We start from the raw sequence: 19,091 nt of genomic DNA, 5'->3' as shown, positions 1-19,091 counted from the left end.
TCTGTGGAGTGAGGCAGAGGAAGAAAGCTGCTTCTTTGGGACAGAGTAGTGGTGCCTGTGTTCCTGAATGGAATTTGTTACCACCCCTGTTTCAAAAAACCGGACCTGTGTATATCTTGAAAATAAACAAATAGAAGGATGTATTTGCTTACTGCAATGTCACCAATTTCTGCTCCAAACAGGAAATTGGTTCACATAGACCTGTTACTGCTTTGAGAGGCAACATTAACATTATTTTGACAGCAATTTTCTGAACAGGTCTAGAAATTGTGACATTGTAACTAAGAGAATGAAGCCTCAGCAACTGAAGAAGGAGGGGATTTGAGTCAGACTGTTTAAAACTGTGCTAGTTCAAAAATCAAGAGTCAGGCCCCAAAGAACTCATGAGATTGGCTTAAAAATCATGAGATATTTTACCTGTGGAACTCGTTGTCCACGGATCAGAGACAGATTAAAATTTATTGGGGCCCTGGACAAAAAGAACATTTGGGCCCCTATTAAAATATGAATATATCAGAACGCATTAATACAAAGACTCCATTCACTGTTTACACACTGCAATAATGAAGCAAATCATATCCCAGTTCATTATACCTAAATTAACTGCTCAATGTTTCCACATAGACAATTAATATGGCTAGATATTATCCATTCCATAACACAAAGATGTTCACTGCTAATCTGGACAACACTGGTATTACAAGAATCAGGCGTTCAGAGGTCAACAAGTGGTTCTTGCATCTCCCACAATTTTCTTAAACCTGACCATTATGCAGGGAGAGACCATCAACAGCGGCTCTGACTCTTGCTAGTGGCCGCTCTGACACTTGTCCCTAAAATACTTAATTAACTTTAGGAAAAATAAATATACACATATCCATGTCCAAATCATTGTAATTTATTTATTTAGGGTTTTTCTTTTTGCAGACTCAGTAATAAAAATGTACAGTTGTCTCTATTCTTTACTGTACCTAAACAGAATAGAAACACAATTAAGGTGCTTTGCACGTTCTTGTCTTTTTTGTTCTTATTTCTTTTGCTTTTTTGGTTGTTGTTGTTGTTGTTGTTTTTTTAAAGACTTGCTACCTGGTAAGTCAGCTGCTGTGAAAAGTGATACTTGTAGGTTAATATCACTCTTCACAGCCTCCCAGCTAGCTACTAAGTCTGTTGTGAAAAGTGACATTAACAAACATACAAATATCACTTTTCACAGCAGACTTACTCAGCCCCAGCAACCCCGGGGACAAATTAAGCCCTGGAGGGGGAGGTGGGCAGGGAGGCAGCAGGAGCCAGGGGTGATGCGGGGAATGGATAGGGGCCAGAGGCCATGGGGAGGAGGGGGAGGAGATGGGGCGGCCGTGGGGGCCAGGGTTGATTGGGGGTGTGAGCCCAGGGCCAGCACCCACCGCTGCATGGCCGGGGGCCAGAGCTCGGGGCCGGAGCCAGAGAGCATGAAGCCCCACGGCCAGATCATGGGGCCCAAGCCCAAAGTCCTGCAGTGGGGGACGGAGCATGCGGCTTAAGCCCGGTGCTGGAGGAGGCAGTGGGGGCCGGGGGGAAGGGAGAAGGGGGAGGGGATGGGGGTGGCAGTGGGGGCCAGGGGCAATGGGGGGGAGGGTTGAACCCAGGGCCAGCACCCACTGCCGCATGGCTGGGGGTCGGAGCTGGAGAAGGCAATGGGGCTCAGGGGTAGTGGGCCCGGGGCCAGAGCCCACCACTGCATGGCTGGTGGCTGGAGAAGGCAGCGGGGACAAGGGGCGATGGGAGAAGGATGATGAGCCTGCGGCTGGAGCCCAGGCCCCTGTAGGAACAGAGTCCACCACTGCACAGCCAAAGCCTTGGGCCAGAGGAGGCAGCGGGGGCCAGGGACGGTGGCGGGGGGAGGAGGGGAAGATTTAAGCTCAGGGCCAGAGCTTGCCGCTATGTGGCCGGATCCCAAAGCCTGCGGTCGGGATCCCAGGGTCCGAGCCTGAAGCCTCACGGCTGGAGTCTGGGGCCCGCAGCCAGAGCCGGAGGCTCCATGGACCTGTGCATTAATCCACTGCTGCAGAGGATGTTGGGAAAGCCAAAAGTATAACTGGGTTCAAAAAAAGAATTAGATAAGTTCATGGAGGATAGGTCCATCAATGGCTATTAGCCACTATGACTTAGGGATGCAACACCATGCTCTGGGTGTCCCTATATCTCTGACTGCTAGAAGCTCGGACTGGACAATGGGATGGATCACTCGATAATTGCCCTGTTCTGTTCATTCCATCTGAGGCAGCTGGCACTGATCACTGGCAGAAGACAGGATACCGGGCTAGATGGACTATTGGTCTGACCCAGTATGGCTGTTCTTATGTTATTAAAAATAACAAAATTTGGGTTCTTTTTAAGGGCTTTCCAGTTTCTGAGCCTTGAGGGGGCACATGAGTCACGTTTTCCAGCTTTTCTATGCAACCACTTGCTATTTTTTTTTAAATGAAAGCTGAGATTTGCACTCAGTCTCCTGATTCCAGCAGCTGGGGCTTCCAGACAAACAGCCAACACTGTGAGCCGTGGGATAGAGTGGCAAGAGTTGGCGTTCATTAACGTCTATTTAACGAGGGAGTGCTTGCATGGAGGGATGGTTTTGTGAGACTAACACCTGCCCCCTGCATGCTTAGGGAGGGGAAGAAAGCTCTGAATCCGTGTATTAGAGACCCCCGCTAACGCCCAGAGCAGGGTCAGGGAGGCTGCACTAGATTGTCCCGAGCTTGCTAAGGTGATAGACCAAGTACTGTCAGAACACTAGTAAAAGAAGGGGCTGCTCATGGCAGAGAGTGGTGGGTATTGGCCTGTGGGGCTTCTGATGGTGTTGGGAAGGGGACGGGGTGTTACATCCTGAGGCCCCTCGTTAGGCCAGGCTAGGGCACGTGAGTGTCCGTAGTGGGACCCCCTCATGGTGGGGGAGTGGGAACATGGCTATTTTTGTCTTTTTTTTTTCATTATTTTTTACTCGCTGCCTTGTAGCATTTACCAGTTTCCTTTATTTTAACCCCCTCTTTAAAAAAACCCCCACTGTCATTGCCCAGCCGTTGCCCATGGCAACAAGGGCACTTCCGCCCTAATCCAAGATGGCGGCGCCACGCGGCGCTCTACCTGCCGCTCTCTATGGTGTGGGGGAGGCCGGTGGGTGGGGAGTCCCGTGACGGGTCGGTGCGCGGTGACGGCGGCCGGCAGGGGGGGCGGCGGGGCCGGGCCTGAGAGTGGCTGAGGAGGATGGCGGATCCCTCACGGTGAGTGGGGCTGGGCAGTCGCGGGGGGCAGGGGTCACCGAGGGAGGGTTGTGTGGAGGGGCGGGGGGCTGGGCGGTTGGCACGGCGAAGCAAGCTTGGGTGTGAGAGGGGGGCTAGGGGTGTGGGGATGAGCTCGGTGGGGCTGCAGCAGGGGGTGGGGAATAGGGGGCTAGGTTTGGAGGCAGTTGGGGCTGGGGGGTTTGGGAATAGGGGGCTGGGGTGGAGGAGTTAAGGGGTAGAGGGAGTTGAGGCTGGGGGATAGGGAATAGGGGGCTGGGGGTGGAGGTAGTTGGGGGGTTAGGGTAGGGAATAGGGCTGGGGGTGGAGGGGTTCGGGAATAGGGGCTGGGGGGTGGAGACAGTTGGGGTGGGGGTTAAGGAAGAGGGAGTTGGGGTTAGGGCATGGGGGCTGGGAGGTAGAGGGAATTGGGGCTGGGGGGGTTGGGAATAGGGGGCTGGGGGTGGAGGCAGTTGGGGGTGGGGGTTAGGGAAGAGGGAGTTGGGGTTTGGGAATAGGGGGCTGGGGTGGAGGAGTTAGGGGATAGAGGGAGTTGAGGCTGGGGGTTAGGGAATAGGGGGTGGAGGCAGTTGGGGGTGGGGGTCGGAATAGGGAGCTGGGGTGGAGGGAGTTGGGGGTTCGGGAATAGGGGGCTGGGGTGGAGGGGTTCGGAAATAGGGGGCTGGGGGTTAGGGACTAGGGGCTGGTGGGTGGAGGGAGTTGGGGGGTTAGGAGGCTAGTGAATGGAGGGGATTGGGGAATGGAGGGGCTCAAACATGGGGAGTGGGAGATGGGGGAATAGGGGGTGGAGGGAGTCGGGTTGGGGGAATAGGGGTGCGGTAGGGGTGAGCTAGTGGGGCTGTGTGGGAGACAGCTGAGGCTGCGTGTGGAGGCGAAGCCAGTGGCAGTGGCTTAAGGCAGAGGGCAGGGTGGAGAGAGAAGGGACTGGAGAGGCTGCTGTGGTGGTGAAAAGGTTGTTGAGTATGTTCTGTAGCACTAGCTACAGACACTCTCACATCACTTGCTGCTGCCAGGGAGAGCCTGTAGGTGGAGGAGTCTCGGCTCCAGCCTGGGCTGAGGCTGCCGTTGCTGACAGCAGGCAGGGGCTGGGCCTAAAAGGCAGCAAGACAGAAGAAGCAGGAACAGCCGAGATGGTAGAGAGCAGAAGCAGGAAGCCCCAAACACAAAGGCACTAAGGCCCCTTTATGAGCAGGTAAAACAAGCTTATTGGGAGAAGGGTGGGCCTGGATATGGTGGCTATTGGTTTTGAAATAAAATGCCATGGTGTCATGCTTTAAAAATATATCTTCTATGTGCTCCCTCCCCACCCCCGCTATAAACAAAGTGAGGGGTGTTGTCAGCTTTATAATTATTAGGGGAAACCCTTTCCAGAAACTGGTTATGGGCAGGTTCAAACACTTGCAGAAGACAAAACATAGCAGTCATCATTTAAAAATATATTGTGTGTTGCCCCCTGGTTTGCAGGGAACAATGTTAATAAACCTTTGCCTGGCATTTGTTTGCCAGCTATGGTACGGATCAGCTGTATAGCCTCTAGGTTTATGAGCAGGTGGGATGAACTCAAATTACTGCATATTGTGTGCCCGAGTATGAATTTCTTTAGTGTATAGTTAGCACTTAATCAGTGGTGTCCTGCCTCCCTGCAGCTTGGGATACTACTTTATGATACATTGTCTTCTTCATATAGTGAAATGGTGATATTAAAAAAATAAGGAAGCACAGTTTTTACAACCCTATCTTCCCTCCGACCAAAATATTGTGAGCAGGCTGAAGAGAAATTAAAGATGCTTTATGTATGTGTTTAGTAGCAACTAACATACAGAGTAATGTTTACCTGACATTCAGGGTAATCATTACATTTACTATGTGGCTTTACTAGCTATACCTCTCCCCCCATCTTTTCATATAGGTGTGACATTTTCCTGTTTCACTGCATTTATTTTGTGGCAATTCTGTTGGAGCCATACAAAAAGCTTCTCTTTAAAAGTATGTATTCTGCAATCAAATAATTTTTGTATCTGAACTATAGATGTGTTTTGAAGAACATTTAGTGACAGCTTCTAATACACATGAGGTTGTAAAAAGTGTGTTCATTGTCTATGTAAATTACACAAATATATCTTTAAGTCACTAGAGAGCTATAGTAATCATAATTGTATTGGATTGTTACATATACTTGACTACAGTTGTGTTTGTATGTGAACTACGTAGCAGTTCAGCATGACTGAAGTTTAATGGAGAAATATTGCGTTCAGACTGCACAGGGATTTATAAGAGTAGATATGGAAATTTTAAAAGTCATTATATATTAAATTAAAAAGTAGTAAAAGATTATGCTAATTGTAATTTTTAGTTAATGTCTTTGAAATTGATATGGATTGTGAAAGCATGCATTTTATGTAATTATGCATGCGTGTGCACAAAGACCTTTTCACGGCAGAATATTAATGATTGAGTTTTAATTGCATGTATTGTAATTGCTGCAGTAGTGACACAGTCTCAGCATTTTGGAACCAAAAATTGCTGAAACAAAAATTAGCCAATGATTTTTTGACAAATTACTTTGGTGTGTGTGTGTGTGTGTGTGTGTATATATATATATATATATAATGTAGCTTCTAATAGGAAAAAATCACACACTTTAGGTATTATTGGATGCATCTATTTATAAAATTAAGGGCCTGAAGAAGGTGGTGGTCATATTAAGTAATACAACATGTACAGCCATATTTTAAGCATAGCTTGCATAATGATCTCAATATAACCCCACGCTGATTTCTTAAAAGGATTTCTGCATCTTGAAAGTTTAATACTGTATTGTACATACATTCCATTAAAAAAAACCAAAAAACCTAATATTGTCAATTCTTGTTAAAAAGATTTGAGCTTGAATATTTTGATTTCCTGTTTGGTTAATCTTGAGCTCTGAGCAAGTAAAAATGAAAGATTTAGGAGGTTGCAGCTGGATCCTTTCAGTTCATGTTAAACATTTTATATATATACTTGTTTTGCTGAGGGGCTGGATTTCTGTAGATGTAACAAGTGAAATGATCAGGCAACAATCACCTACGTATAATCTGATAATAAAGCAAGATGATTTTGAACAAAAAACATCGTTGATGTATCTTGGATTCCTCATTTGAAAAGGGAATGCTTTTTCCATGGTTTGTCAGAATCAGAGCAACATAATATTCCCTATTCTACTTTTTATAGAAATGTAAAGTAGAATCCTCTATATCACATAACAGCAGAGGTAGGGTTGGTAAATAGTACTGGTTGTGACTAGCTGCTGATCCTGGTATAGTTGTATCTTCCCAACATGACATATCTGTAAGGCAAGGGATATGGGGAGGGGCATTCCTTTGTTATCTTCACAATTAAATCACACTAATGGAAGTACTCTACTTTAAGAACACTAGATTATTGAAAGGCTTCCATCTGACCAATGAATATTTTTTGTAGCTTTCTGCATGTGGTTTTCTTTTAACATTTTCATTGTGTGTGCTCCCATTAGGAAATCCTTGGATTTGTTGTTACATGATCATGGCTTTCTATGAAATGAGCATTTCTGCTGAAAGAATGTGTGATGGTCCTTATTTCAGTATTGTCATCATGAAGGAACTGTTCACTAGCGCGTGTGTGTAATATATGTACACCATGTCTATGGCTGTTTAGTAAAGAACGTTAGGTATGTACATGTCCATATCTTAACTGGATTAAGAATGTAAAACTAGACAGAGATCAAATTTTACATTGGTATCAGCCTTGTCTAATAGATATCTAAAGATTGGTGGGGAAGATGTGCTCAGGGTCCAAGAATAGTATCTTTTGGAAAGATTGCATTTTACAATAAGGGAATAAAATTCTCACTGGGAGAGTATTTGAACATTTCAGATGTGGCTAAAATATCAGCCTTTATCATTTAAATTTGAATGATAATTAAATACCGAGAATTCTCCCTTGCTACTGGCTTTTCCAAACTTCTGAGGAATGATGAAGAATTGCCCTCCACGCTAATTGCGCTTGGTCCTCCCTTGGTATCCTGCTGTTAAGTGAATTCTCTTGTTAGACTCACCTCACACTTGGTAAGGCAACTCCCATCCTTTCATGTATTTATACCTGCTCCTGTATTTTCCATTTCATGCATCTGATGGGTTCTAGCCCACGAAAGCTTATGCCCAAATAAATTTGTTAGTCTCTAAGGTGCCACAAGGACTCCTCATTGTTTGTGCTGGGGATTGTCTCTTTCCTCTTCTCTCCACCTAGCTACAGCTGGGATGGTTCCCTCAATTATCTCAGTCTCCCATCAGATTCTGATGGCTTTCTCTTTTCCTATCCTCAGTTAGGTGTTGGCTTTTTCAGTGTCTTTCAGAGGAGCTTGATGCTTGCTGTGTCTGGAACAGGTTACCTTGGTAGTGTGGCAGCAGTGTGAGGCTTCTGGCTACATCCTTGGCGGGGGGTGTTAGGTAAATGTTGATATGTTGCACTAGCCCAAACGTTAATTTAACCCACTGTTGGGAAGTACTGTTAACAAGTCCTGACGATGGATCAGCAGGTTTTCTGAAATTACCTAAGTTTATTATGTGTAGTTGTTTCCTGGGGTGGTTGGTTATGGATGCTTTTTGGATTGAACAAATCCTTGTATTTTTCCCTTTCTCTTTTTTATAGCCATATATTTAATTTTGATTACACATTGCATTGTGCTTTATCTTGGAGGAGATGACTGCATTTCTTTATGGAGATTTTTTTGGTGGGGGAGGAAAGGAACTGATGCTATGGAAGATTTAGCAGCCTCCCCATCAAGCTTGTAAAGACTAAAATAAGCCTTGTTTACATTACAATTGCCCTGTCTGACAATACTGCATATTTTCTTTGTGTCTGAAATACAGTTTGGTATGTTACAAAATGTATTGAGATACAACTTGTAGCATGTGGTGATAAAGTAATATTTGAGGTACTAACATTTTAATTTTTATGCTCACTGTGCCTGCACTACCGAGGTCCAATGTTATTTAGGTACTAAACCTCTCTTTAAATAGGGGCATATTCTGGAATCAAACTCTGTTCAGCATAGTATTTCTTTATAAAGAGATGGCTCTGATTACAAAGGAGTTGTACCGTCGTTAACCTCTAGGTAATGTGTTTCTTTTTAAAAATAAATAGATTGTGCTGTGTTTATAATTCTTTTTAAAAGCCTCAGACTTCACATCAGATAGTTAATTTCAGGCCTGTAAAGATCAGTACAGAGTAAGAAGAATCTGTGGTATATTGTAAGGAAAATATTACAGTACATGATCTCGTAAAGTGATACATGCTGCTTAGAGCTAAAACATGCTAGAATACCCTGAAGTAGTGTAAATTGGTCCCACTGTGGATGCTCGAAGAGCTCTTTTAATGATTTTGGCGTGCCTGTATCCTTAGTTCTTTTAGCATTTTGTGGTTTACTGTTAATTATTTAGACACATCACAGTCCTTTGAAAAGTAAGAAATAGGAAAAGCTTGAACAGTTTTAACTTTTCCTTCTGAGTTCCCTTCCCATGTGTGCCAAAGAATAGCTTGTAGTCTGTGTGCTGGTGATGTTAAAGTGCATCTTTGTTTTCTAAATATATATTGAATTTTAAGTTGCATGAAATACCCCTTTTGTTGTGAACATTCTTGTGCTGAAGAGTACACTTCATCATATGAAAATCATGTCAATATATTTTGAAAAGAGTTTATATTTAAAACGTGACACTTGGCTGCAAGTTGCAATCATCCTGCTAAAAGGGATATTATTTGTGTCACAAGCTATATGGGAGCCTAAATGTTCATCATGGGAAATGTGATGTTCAGAGCAAATTGGATGTAGTTTACTCTTACCTTTCTCACACCAGTCCTTTGTGTGCCTATGTCTGCTTCTTAAAGTGGCACACATCCAAAGTGTGGGCAGGGTATATGATGTGATCCATAAGACAGTATGGAATCATAATGATTACACAGACATGGTCTGGTTCAATGGACCTGTTTACCCCAATACTCAGAGGCTTATCATTATGTATGGATTCTGATTGTTCGTTCTTTTGGTATTATATAGACCACAGAAGCTGTGCACCTTATATAGACTTTTTAATACCTTACACATTTACATTATAATGGCTCCCTAAATATTGCAGCACATCTTGGTTCACTCTCTTACTGCCTAGCCTGTTGGTGTTTTAAAATACTCTTCATTTGAACATAGATCTTGTTCGTGGCTGGCAGTGTTTTTTAAGGGGGTTCTGAAGCACGTCATTAAGTGGTGAAGCCTGTTTGTGATGAGGTACAATTTTCATTTGTCCATGTTCCAGTCTCCCACCCTTTCTGCCCACATGTTGATATAGGCACTTGGAGATGAAACAACTTTTTTTTAAGCATAAGTGATTCTTTTCACCAACTATTTCCAAAGCTATTTTATATATGAGGTTGCAGAACTGTTGTTTACTTGGAACATGCCCCTGCATTCCTTGCGTACTCCAAACTCCTGTAGATTTCACTGGGAATGTTGGGTGTGCAAAGAATGCAGAATCGGGCTCCCTTGTTGTTTAGGTAGCACGTTAATAAAGTCTACATGGCTTATGATTAACATTACTAAAGGCATTCTTAATTTTTGTTGACAGTATCTACACACTGATATGACTGAACCCAGGCACAATTTGTGAGAACTGAAAGGGACAGATGCGTTGTCTGTTATGAGGTTCCTTTTCAAAGCTGTTAAGCATGCCATTAACCTGACTGTATTGGTGAGCAGATGTTGTGTTGTTTTACTACCATAAAATACCAATTTTTGCCAAAGTTTGAATTTAGTTGTCATCGTCATCATCGTGGCAAATCCCAAAGAGGTATGGTCTCCTTGCAGTTCAAGCACCGCCTGGCTTGATCTCTGGATAGGTTCTTACAGTAGTCTGGCTGAATATTTAGTTTGTCTGTCAATGGCAATCTTATTGCACCACTGAAGTTTTGGGTGCTCTCATGATTGCTAGCCATATAGGGACAAAATGCAGTTGATTAAAAATTCATTTTCCTTAGATACTGCCTTATCTTGTGATATGGCAACAATATATATATGGGGAGACAGAATGACATAGCAAGTAGTTATCTATATTATTTTGCTTTATCAACTATAATTTTAGGGTTTACTCTTTTTACACTGTCTTTGTAAACCGATGTAAACAACACTCAAAAATGATAGGCAAGTTTGATCCGATGAGCTTTTCCTATTTCTAAATGTCTAATGTAAGTAAATTGGCATGTTTCAATTGTAAAAGCTCCTTGAATAATATGACAAGGAGATAGCTAAGAAATTTCATGAAATAAGGATTGGTCCTGCTGTTGGAATTAAAGATGTCTAATTATGAAAATCTGGGAGGGTCTCAACTTGCAAGTGACAAATATTGCAAAACCATAAAATTTCTCTCAGCTCTCCTGCAGTCATGAACCTCTTAATAGTGTCCTGCAAAGTGCTGCCAAAAAAGTGTAATATATATTACTTGAACATTTCATTTTTAACAGTATTCATGGTAGTGAAAACTTGCAGTGTGAATACCAGGAGTTTAGATGAGGTAACTATGGTGACAACAATCATTTCCATGAATATAAGATTAAAGAGTACTGTATTCAGTGAAGGAATAAAAATAATCTTGCAACCAAGAGACTGAGAAACTTTTTAGCTGATACTTCTGAATTTTCATGTGCATTTGGCTTTTAATTATTTCTAGATTGTAACACGTAAGCTTGCTGTGGTATCTTGAAGAACATAGCACAACTGGTTACCAGTTCTGCCGTGGGATTTTCAAATCATTAGATCTAGACTACTCAAAATCTAAACGGAATGTTAATTGTCACTGCTAGAAATTGAACCATCTCTTTAAATGAAAGCTTGAATTCTTAGAACCACCACCACCCCCTACGGTTGACATAGATTAAGATGTTTTTAACATGAATTTTGTGCCTTTGGAAAACTACCTGATTGGCAGCCAGGGAGCCTGAAGCCCACTGTTTATCCTCAAGCTGTGTTTGCAGTGGATCATGATGTTGCAAACTTCTCTCCTCCACACTCCCAAATCACCCTAATCTTGATAAAAGGGGAGTTCAGTCTCCAAGTTTTAGTCAGGCTATGGCTTCTCTGCTCGTATTGCCAGTAAATGCCTACTAGAACAGTGTTATCTGAGCTACCAGTCTCTTGTATTTAAGATTTTCACTACCTCTTTATAGTCTCTAAATTATATTGCTTTGTGCTGTAACTCATGAAATTAACAGTGTTTACTAATACCAGTATGGAAGTAGAAACATTTACATTATCTCCAAATGTTTTTGATTATTTTAACTTCCTGGGGAAAAAAGAGCTTGCACAGGATAGTCAATTTTTTTAACAAGAGAAACCAATTCAGTGTCACTGTAATTTAAAGCTTTGTATGACAGCACAATAAGTCTAAATTAATAGAATATTTTCTGAATAATTCTCTAATGCTCCCTGTACAAAGCAAATGTAGATAGAAGAACAGGAGTACTTGTGGCACCTTAGAGACTAACAAATTTATTAGAGCATAAGCTTTCGTGGACTACAGCCCACTTCTTCGGATGCATATAGAATGGAACATATATTGAGGAGATATATATACACACATACAGAGAGCATAAACAGGTGGGAGTTGTCTTACCAACTCTGAGAGGCCAATTAATTAAGAGAAAAAAAACTTTTGAAGTGATAATCAAGCTAGCCGAGTACAGACAGTTTGATAATAAGTGTGAGAATACTTACAAGGGGAGATAGAGTTAATGTTTGTAATGGCTCAGCCATTCCCAGTCCTTATTCAAACCGGAGTTGATTGTGTCTAGTTTGTATATCAATTCTAGCTCACCAGTCTCTCTTTGGAGTCTGTTTTTGAAGTTTTTCTGTTGTAATATAGCCACCCGCAGGTCTGTCACTGAATGACCAGACAGGTTAAAGTGTTCTCCCACTGGTTTTTGAGTATTTTGATTCCTGATGTCAGATTTGTGTCCATTAATTCTTTTGCGTAGAGACTGTCCGGTTTGGCCAATGTACATGGCAGAGGGGCATTGCTGGCACATGATGGCATATATCACATTGGTAGATGTGCAGGTGAACGAGCCCCTGATGGTATGGCTGATGTGATTAGGTCCTATGATGATGTCACTTGAATAGATATGTGGACAGAGTTGGCATCGGGGTTTGTTACAAGGATAGGTTCCTGGGTTAGTGGTTTTGTTCAGTGATGTGTGGTTGCTGGTGAGTATTTGCTTTAGGTTGGGGGGTTGTCTGTAAGCGAGGACAGGTCTGTCTCCCAAGATCTGTGAGAGGAAAGGATCATCTTTCAGGATAGGTTGTAGATCTCTGATGATGCGCTGGAGAGGTTTTAGTTGGGGGCTGAAGGTGACAGCTAGTGGTGTTCTGTTATTTTCTTTGTTGGGCCTGTCTTGTAGGAGGTGACTTCTGGGTACTCGTCTGGGTCTGTCAATTTGTTTTTTCACTTCAGCAGGTGGGTATTGTAGTTTTAAGAATGCTTGATAGAGATCTTGTAGGTGCTTGTCTCTATCCGAGGGATTGGAGCAAATGCGGTTATATCTTAGAGCTTGGCTGTAGACAATGGATCGTGTGGTGTGTCCTGGATGGAAGCTGGAGGCATGTAGGTAAGTGTAGCGGTCAGTAGGTTTCCGGTATAGGGTGGTATTGATGTGACCATCGCTTATTAGCACAGTAGTGTCCAGGAAATGGACCGCTTGTGTGGATTGATCTAGGCTGAGGTTGATGGTGGGATGGAAATTATTGAAATCATGGTGAAATTCCTCCAGGGCTTCTTTTCCATGGGTCCAGATGATGAAGATGTCATCAATGTAGCGCAAGTAGAGTAGGGGCGTTAGGGGACGAGAGCTAAGGAAGCGTTGTTCTAAGTCAGCCATAAAAATGTTGGCATATTGTGGGGCCATGCGGGTACCCATAGCAGTGCCGCTGACTTGAAGGTATATATTGTCCCCAAATGTGAAATAGTTGTGGGTGAGGACAAAATCACAAAGTTCAGCCACCAGGTTAGCTGTGACATTATCAGGGATACTGTTCCTGATAGCTTGTAGTCCATCTTTGTGTGGAATATTGGTGTAGAGGGCTTCTACGTCCATAGTGGCCAGGATGGTGTTTTCTGGAAGATCACCGATGGATTGTAGTTTTCTCAGGAAGTCAGTGGTATCTCGAAGATAGCTGGGAGTGCTGGTAGCGTAGGGTCTGAGGACAGAGTCTACATAACCAGACAAGCCTGATGTTAGGGTGCCAATGCCTGAGATGATGGGGCGTCCAGGTGTAGATAGTGTAGCATGTAGAATATGCAAGATTAATTCAAATCCTTAACCAAGCAACAGATCTGTTTCTTTCTCCTGTTATATGCAGTCAAGTAAAATATTGATATCTACTTCCTTTCCCTTTAACAAGCCTGTAATCAAAAGGAAAACTTGCTTGATTGGCCAAGATAAAAATAATAGTTGCTTGACACTTGCAATTTTTATTGTATGAATTCTAGTATCTGTGAAGTTGTAACTTTGTGGATTTTGTGCTGCCAAGACAATTGCTTAGTATTTTTCCCGTGGCTTCAATCAGCTGCATCTGAAAAGTAGAACTATGCATTAAGAATGTTTATTTAATCCTAAAGAATGAGTAGGCAGAGGCCTTTCCCTTTATATTTCCATAAATGTTAAGTTCTTTTTAGAAGCCTTTTGTTACAGGGAGCTCACTGAATGTATGAGAGAGAACATGACATCACTAGCAAACTATATGGCTCCTGTAAAAGCTGGAGGCATCAGGTGGTTTAATATGTAAACAAAAGCCCATAGCAGCCTAAAATAGATCTTCATAAAAATAAACAGTGCAAAAAATTACCTTCTAAACAAGGAAGTGAAGGGGTACCAGAGGAGCTCTCTATGTAGTAGTATGTGTGTTGTATAAAATGCTGATCAGAGAAGAATATGAGGTATTTGCCTTGAAAACCCACAGAGTCTGGTATCGCCTCTGATAGCAGAGTATTTGTTTACATCTGTATATTGTTGATAGATGAATATGTAATCAAAGGTATTAAAAACAAAACATCTTGTAGAAAATATATAAAAGTAGCTGCTTCCCACAATTTATTTATTTATGGGGAAGGGTGAAACCAAATGATGCACATAAAAAATGGCTTGAACTGCTGTTAAGCCTGTAACAATTTTTTTCTAATATAGTCTAAAATTTAGTAGCTGTCTGCGTGTAACATACAGGATTGGCAGAATTAGATTTTTTTAATAATTTCAGTGGATAATGTTTGGTTAATAATTAAAAAAAATTCTTATCTATTTTAAATTTTCACAGTTGCAGGAGATTATGCAGACAATTATTTAATGACAAGATGTTGAGATTCAAAAAGTTAAAGCTTTATAACTTAAAACACAAATTGTTAACATCACATGTCAAATTATACAAAGTAAATATTATTAAATCAAACTTTAGTTCTCAAGCTGCATTTTTCTTACTTTGCCTATCAGTAAACTTCAATTGCCATCAGTGGAAATATTTTTTTATCAGTTTGTGTGTGTATTACTGAGCTTAGTAATATACAACATATATCAAAATTGAAAAATAACTAAGAAGTTACATTCAAGCCAAACGGAATTTTATACTACTGACAGAGTGTTCCAACTGTATTGAATTTAATTTTGGATGATTATTTTTATCTTGAGTTTATCAGGGTTTTGTTAATCTAAACTTCTGCTTAGTCATAAGAGAAGAGAGATTTGTGTCAGCAAATTTTTTGAATTACAACAGTAGGAACTTGTACTGAAGAGGGGCAAATTTTGTGCTGACTTGCACCTTGTGTAATTCCTTTGAAGTGCATGGTACAAGTGTATTGTACAAGGTGCAAATTAGGGCAGATTGTAGCCTGTTATATTTGTGTTTTACTGCTGGTTATGTATTTGCTGGCTGGTGTACTGGGAAAACTGATTAGTAGCTTGCTTGGTGACATGTAATGTGTTGTGTGGTTTCTACTTGGAAGTGGCAGGTCTGGTGGGGGAAGTAAAACTTTAATTAGTGCTGCCCTGAGTAGATCAAACTGGATTTTTTTCATTGCTTTGCCCATAATTTTATTTTCCTTGTCTTGTGCAATCATTTAGCGACCACACTCACTTTTTTTTCCTGGTTAGGGCTGTGTGTGTGCAGAGAAATGTTGGTTGACTGGTATTTCTCTCATATAAGACTTACAGAATAATGATTCTAAAATGGCTTTATGCAAACCTCATCATTCTAGAAGACTTCAATTATACACAAACAATCATTGATTAGACTTCAGTTACAAACTTATCTGTGGTGGTGGTGTTCTAAAGCAGGATTTTATTTATTGAACCAATTAGCTGTTGAGTGGAAATGCAGAATTCATATATATATCAACAAATTGCAGTACTGGCAACAGGAAGATCTTCATTCTCAGAGGACAGTGACAGTTAATGTGTAACAAGGATGTGGGTTCAAATCCTGCAATCCTGATTTGTGTGTGTAATCCCATTGAAATCGGTGGGTCTATTTTTAAGAGGAAGGATTACATGATTGGACCATATATTCAGTTGCATATGTATTCTGAAATGTTATTGAAACTGTTCCAACCTTTCTGCAACAGACAGATGGGATGCACGCTCCTCCTTTAACAAGCAGTTAGCTTCACTGGTATGACTGACTTTCTGTTCCTCTCTGGATCTCTAACTTTCCTCTTTGTTTCAGCCCCCACAGTTTCCTCTACTCTTTTCATACAGATCAGTAGCAGCTTTACATACTGCTGCCCTCCTGTGGTAGTGGAAAACAAAACATTTTTCTCAGACATCAAATTGTGTAAAATTGAGAAGGAAAAGGATGAAAGCAAAGAAACTATTTCTCCCATTCAGCATTTGCCCCTCCCAACATATAGCACCGCTCTTGGTTGAGTGTGCTGCTTCAAAAGCAGCTTTAAAAAATAATTTGTGAAATTTTTGAACTGATGTAATATAACAAACACTACAATTTGCATTTATAGCTCCTGTCATCCAAAGATCTCAAAGCACTTTAGAGAATTGATAGATGTTAGCCATCCAACACTTTTGTCAGTTAGGCACTATTTCCTCTTGTGTTACTGATGGAAAAGCTGGGTCAGGTAGACTACAGGGGAGATTTTCAAAACAAAAAATAGAAGTTAGGTGTTTGGCTCCATTTGATTGTGTGTCAATGGGAGGTGAATGTCAAATTCCTATCTGTATCTTTGAAAATCTGCCTCAATGTGACTGGGCCTAAGGTCACAATGAGTAAGTAGCGGAGCTGGATTATCACGTAGAACACCTGACTTCTAATTGTGTGTTCTGACCACTAGACAGGTTCCCTTTTCAAGCAAGTAAAAGCATAGCAAAGCAGCAGATATAAAACTGCTCTCTCTCTCTGAAAGCTTTAAGTGGCATTATTTCTTAATTTCTGCATGTAAACATAAGCATGTTAAATACATAGGATGCCATAAATCAGAAAATTTCCTTGGACTATCCTGAGGTGGGGGAGATATCACAGAAAATTTCTAGTTTTCAAACTTTAGGAAAAATGTATTTTGCAGTTTTTACCCCTCTGTTTTACACCAGTAAGATGTGATCTGTCAATGTTCATAGGCCTCAAATATCCATGATTTAAAAAAAATCACTTTTGCTTGCATATATCTATTGAACATTAGAGCAGTTATTGGCCCCGTGAAATAATAAAAATAATGGAGGGCAGCAATGATCTCAAAGTCAGAATTAATAGTCTACATACACAATTTACATACAACACTTTTTTTCTTTGGATGGCACAGGCGTCATGTTGGTTTGTGTAATGAGTACGGCTGTGTTTTTTCACAACCATGACTTCTGTGCTGAAAGATGTGACTTCTAGTACTTTTACTAAAAATTGTCTTTCACTCCAGTCTACCTGATTCTCTCAAGAATTTGTACAGAATTGATTCTTTATGAAGTAGTTTATTATGCTTTTGAAGATAAATGTTCACTTGTAATCTAGACAGTTTAAGAAAGAGTTTAAAAATTATTTCAGGAGCTAAATCTGCTCAGTCTCCCATCAAGTTTTTGTAACTTTACAGTCTTATATTTTGTCTCTATTGTTTCAGTGTGTGTCTCTTTCACATAGTAACTGAGGGTATGTCTACACTACGAAATTAGGTCGATTTTATAGAAGTCGATTTTTAGAAATCAATTTTATACAGTCGACTGCATATGTCCACACTAAGTGCATTAAGTCGGCGGAGTGCGTCCTCACTATTGTGGCTAGCATCGACTTACAGAATGGTGCACTGTGGGTAGCTATCCCACAGTTCCAGCAGTTTCCGCCGCCCATTGGAATTCTGGGTTAAGCTCCCAATGCCTGATGGGGCAAAAACATTGTCACGGGTGGTTTTGGGTACATGTCGTCAGTCGCCCCTCCCTCCGTGAAAACAACGGCAGACAGTCATTTCGCGCCAGACATCAGGGTGATTAGAAGAGCACAGCAAGGTGTGCTGCGCATCAGAGAGGCTTTGAAAACCAGTTTCATGACTGGCCAGGCTTCGGTGTGACAGTTGGGTGTGTTTCTCCCGGATGCGAACTGGCCCCCTTTGTTGATTTTTAATTCCCTGTAAGCCAACCACCCTCTCCCCTTCGAAATAAAGTAACTATTGTTTTGAAACCATGCATTCTTTCTTTCTTAATTAAAAATAAATAAATGAGATAATGGACAAGGTAGCCCGGGTGGGGTGGGGGAGGAGGGAAAGACAAGGCCATATTGCTTATTGTAGCCACGCTAAAACTCAAACTATTTGAATGGCAGCCTTGTGTTGCTTGGGCCATCCTCTGGAGTGGAGTGGCTGGGTGCCCGGAGCCTCCCCTCACCCGCGTTCTTGGGCATCTGGGTGAGGAGGCTATGGAACATGGGGAGGGGGGAGGCGGTTATACAGTGGATGCAGTGGTGGTGGTGGTGGGGGGTCTGTGCTCTTGTTGGCTTGCTTGCAGCTCCATCAGATGCTTCATCATGTCCATTTGCTCCCCCATTAACCTCAGCTTCGCGTCCTGCCTCCACTCTTCGCGTTCACTTAATTCTTTCCTGGCCTCTGCCACTGAATGCCTCCATGCATTAAACTGTGCCCTATCAGTGCGGGAGGACTGCATGAGCTGGGAAAACATGTCATCGCCAGTGTGGTTTTTTTCGCCTTCTAATCTGCGATAACCTCAGGGATGGAGATGATAGGGGAAGCGTAGAAACAGTCTACGCTCTACGATTCTGGGGGGACTGCACGGTCACGCTGACCAAACAGGAAATGAAATTCAAAAGTTCCCGGGGCTTTTCCTGTATACCTGGCTAGTGCATTGGAGTTCAAAGCGCTTTCCAGAGCGGTCACAATGGAGCACTCTGGGATAGCTCCCGGAGGCCAATACCGTAGATTTGCGTCCGCACTACTCCAAATTTGACCCAGCAAAGTTGATTTCAGCACTACTCCCCTCGCCAGGGAGGAGTACAGAAGTCGATTTTAAGAGCCCTTTAGGTCGACGGAACGGGGTTGGTTGTGTGGACGCATTCATTTTTAAATCGACCTAACGCGGCTAAATTCGACCTAACCCCGTAGTGTAGACCAGGCCTGAGATTGCAGGGCTGTCAAATATTAGGAATCCTCACCCTTGAAAAAATAAATACTTGTATAATCTTCATGTATATCTTGGGTCTTGCAGCAAAGGTAAAAATAAAGTTTTCAGGCGGGTGTGATTTTTTTTTCCATGTTGAACAGTGTC

At 42.0% G+C, this 19,091-nt stretch overlaps 1 protein-coding gene across 9 annotated transcripts in view; it reads left to right on the top strand.

Annotated features, from left to right (window-relative positions):
- Positions 1-3,131: 3,131 nt before the first annotated feature.
- The window catches only part of SHOC2 (SHOC2 leucine rich repeat scaffold protein), a 103,565-nt gene continuing 87,605 nt past the window's right edge, over positions 3,132-19,091 (top strand). For 3 of the 9 annotated variants that reach the window (XR_010589332.1, XM_005308154.5, XM_065552512.1), the window contains exon 1: positions 3,132-3,260. Coding sequence is in view for 2 of the 9 variants with exons in the window: in XM_042855230.2 (XP_042711164.1) it covers positions 3,244-3,260; positions 5,188-5,264 (94 nt within the window). In the remaining 7 variants the exon portion in view is untranslated. Of the gene's footprint in view, positions 3,261-4,117; positions 4,471-5,187; positions 5,265-9,110; positions 10,037-19,091 lie in introns of those variants that run through there. The other 6 variants (XM_065552513.1, XM_042855229.2, XM_042855230.2 and 3 more) reach the window with 6 other exon arrangements.

Source organism: Chrysemys picta, chromosome 7 (assembly GCF_011386835.1).
Source record: "Chrysemys picta bellii isolate R12L10 chromosome 7, ASM1138683v2, whole genome shotgun sequence".
Lineage (NCBI taxonomy): Eukaryota > Metazoa > Chordata > Testudines > Emydidae > Chrysemys > Chrysemys picta.
The sequence above is the reverse complement of the archived record's forward strand: the minus strand, read 5'-3'. Positions and strand labels throughout refer to the sequence as shown.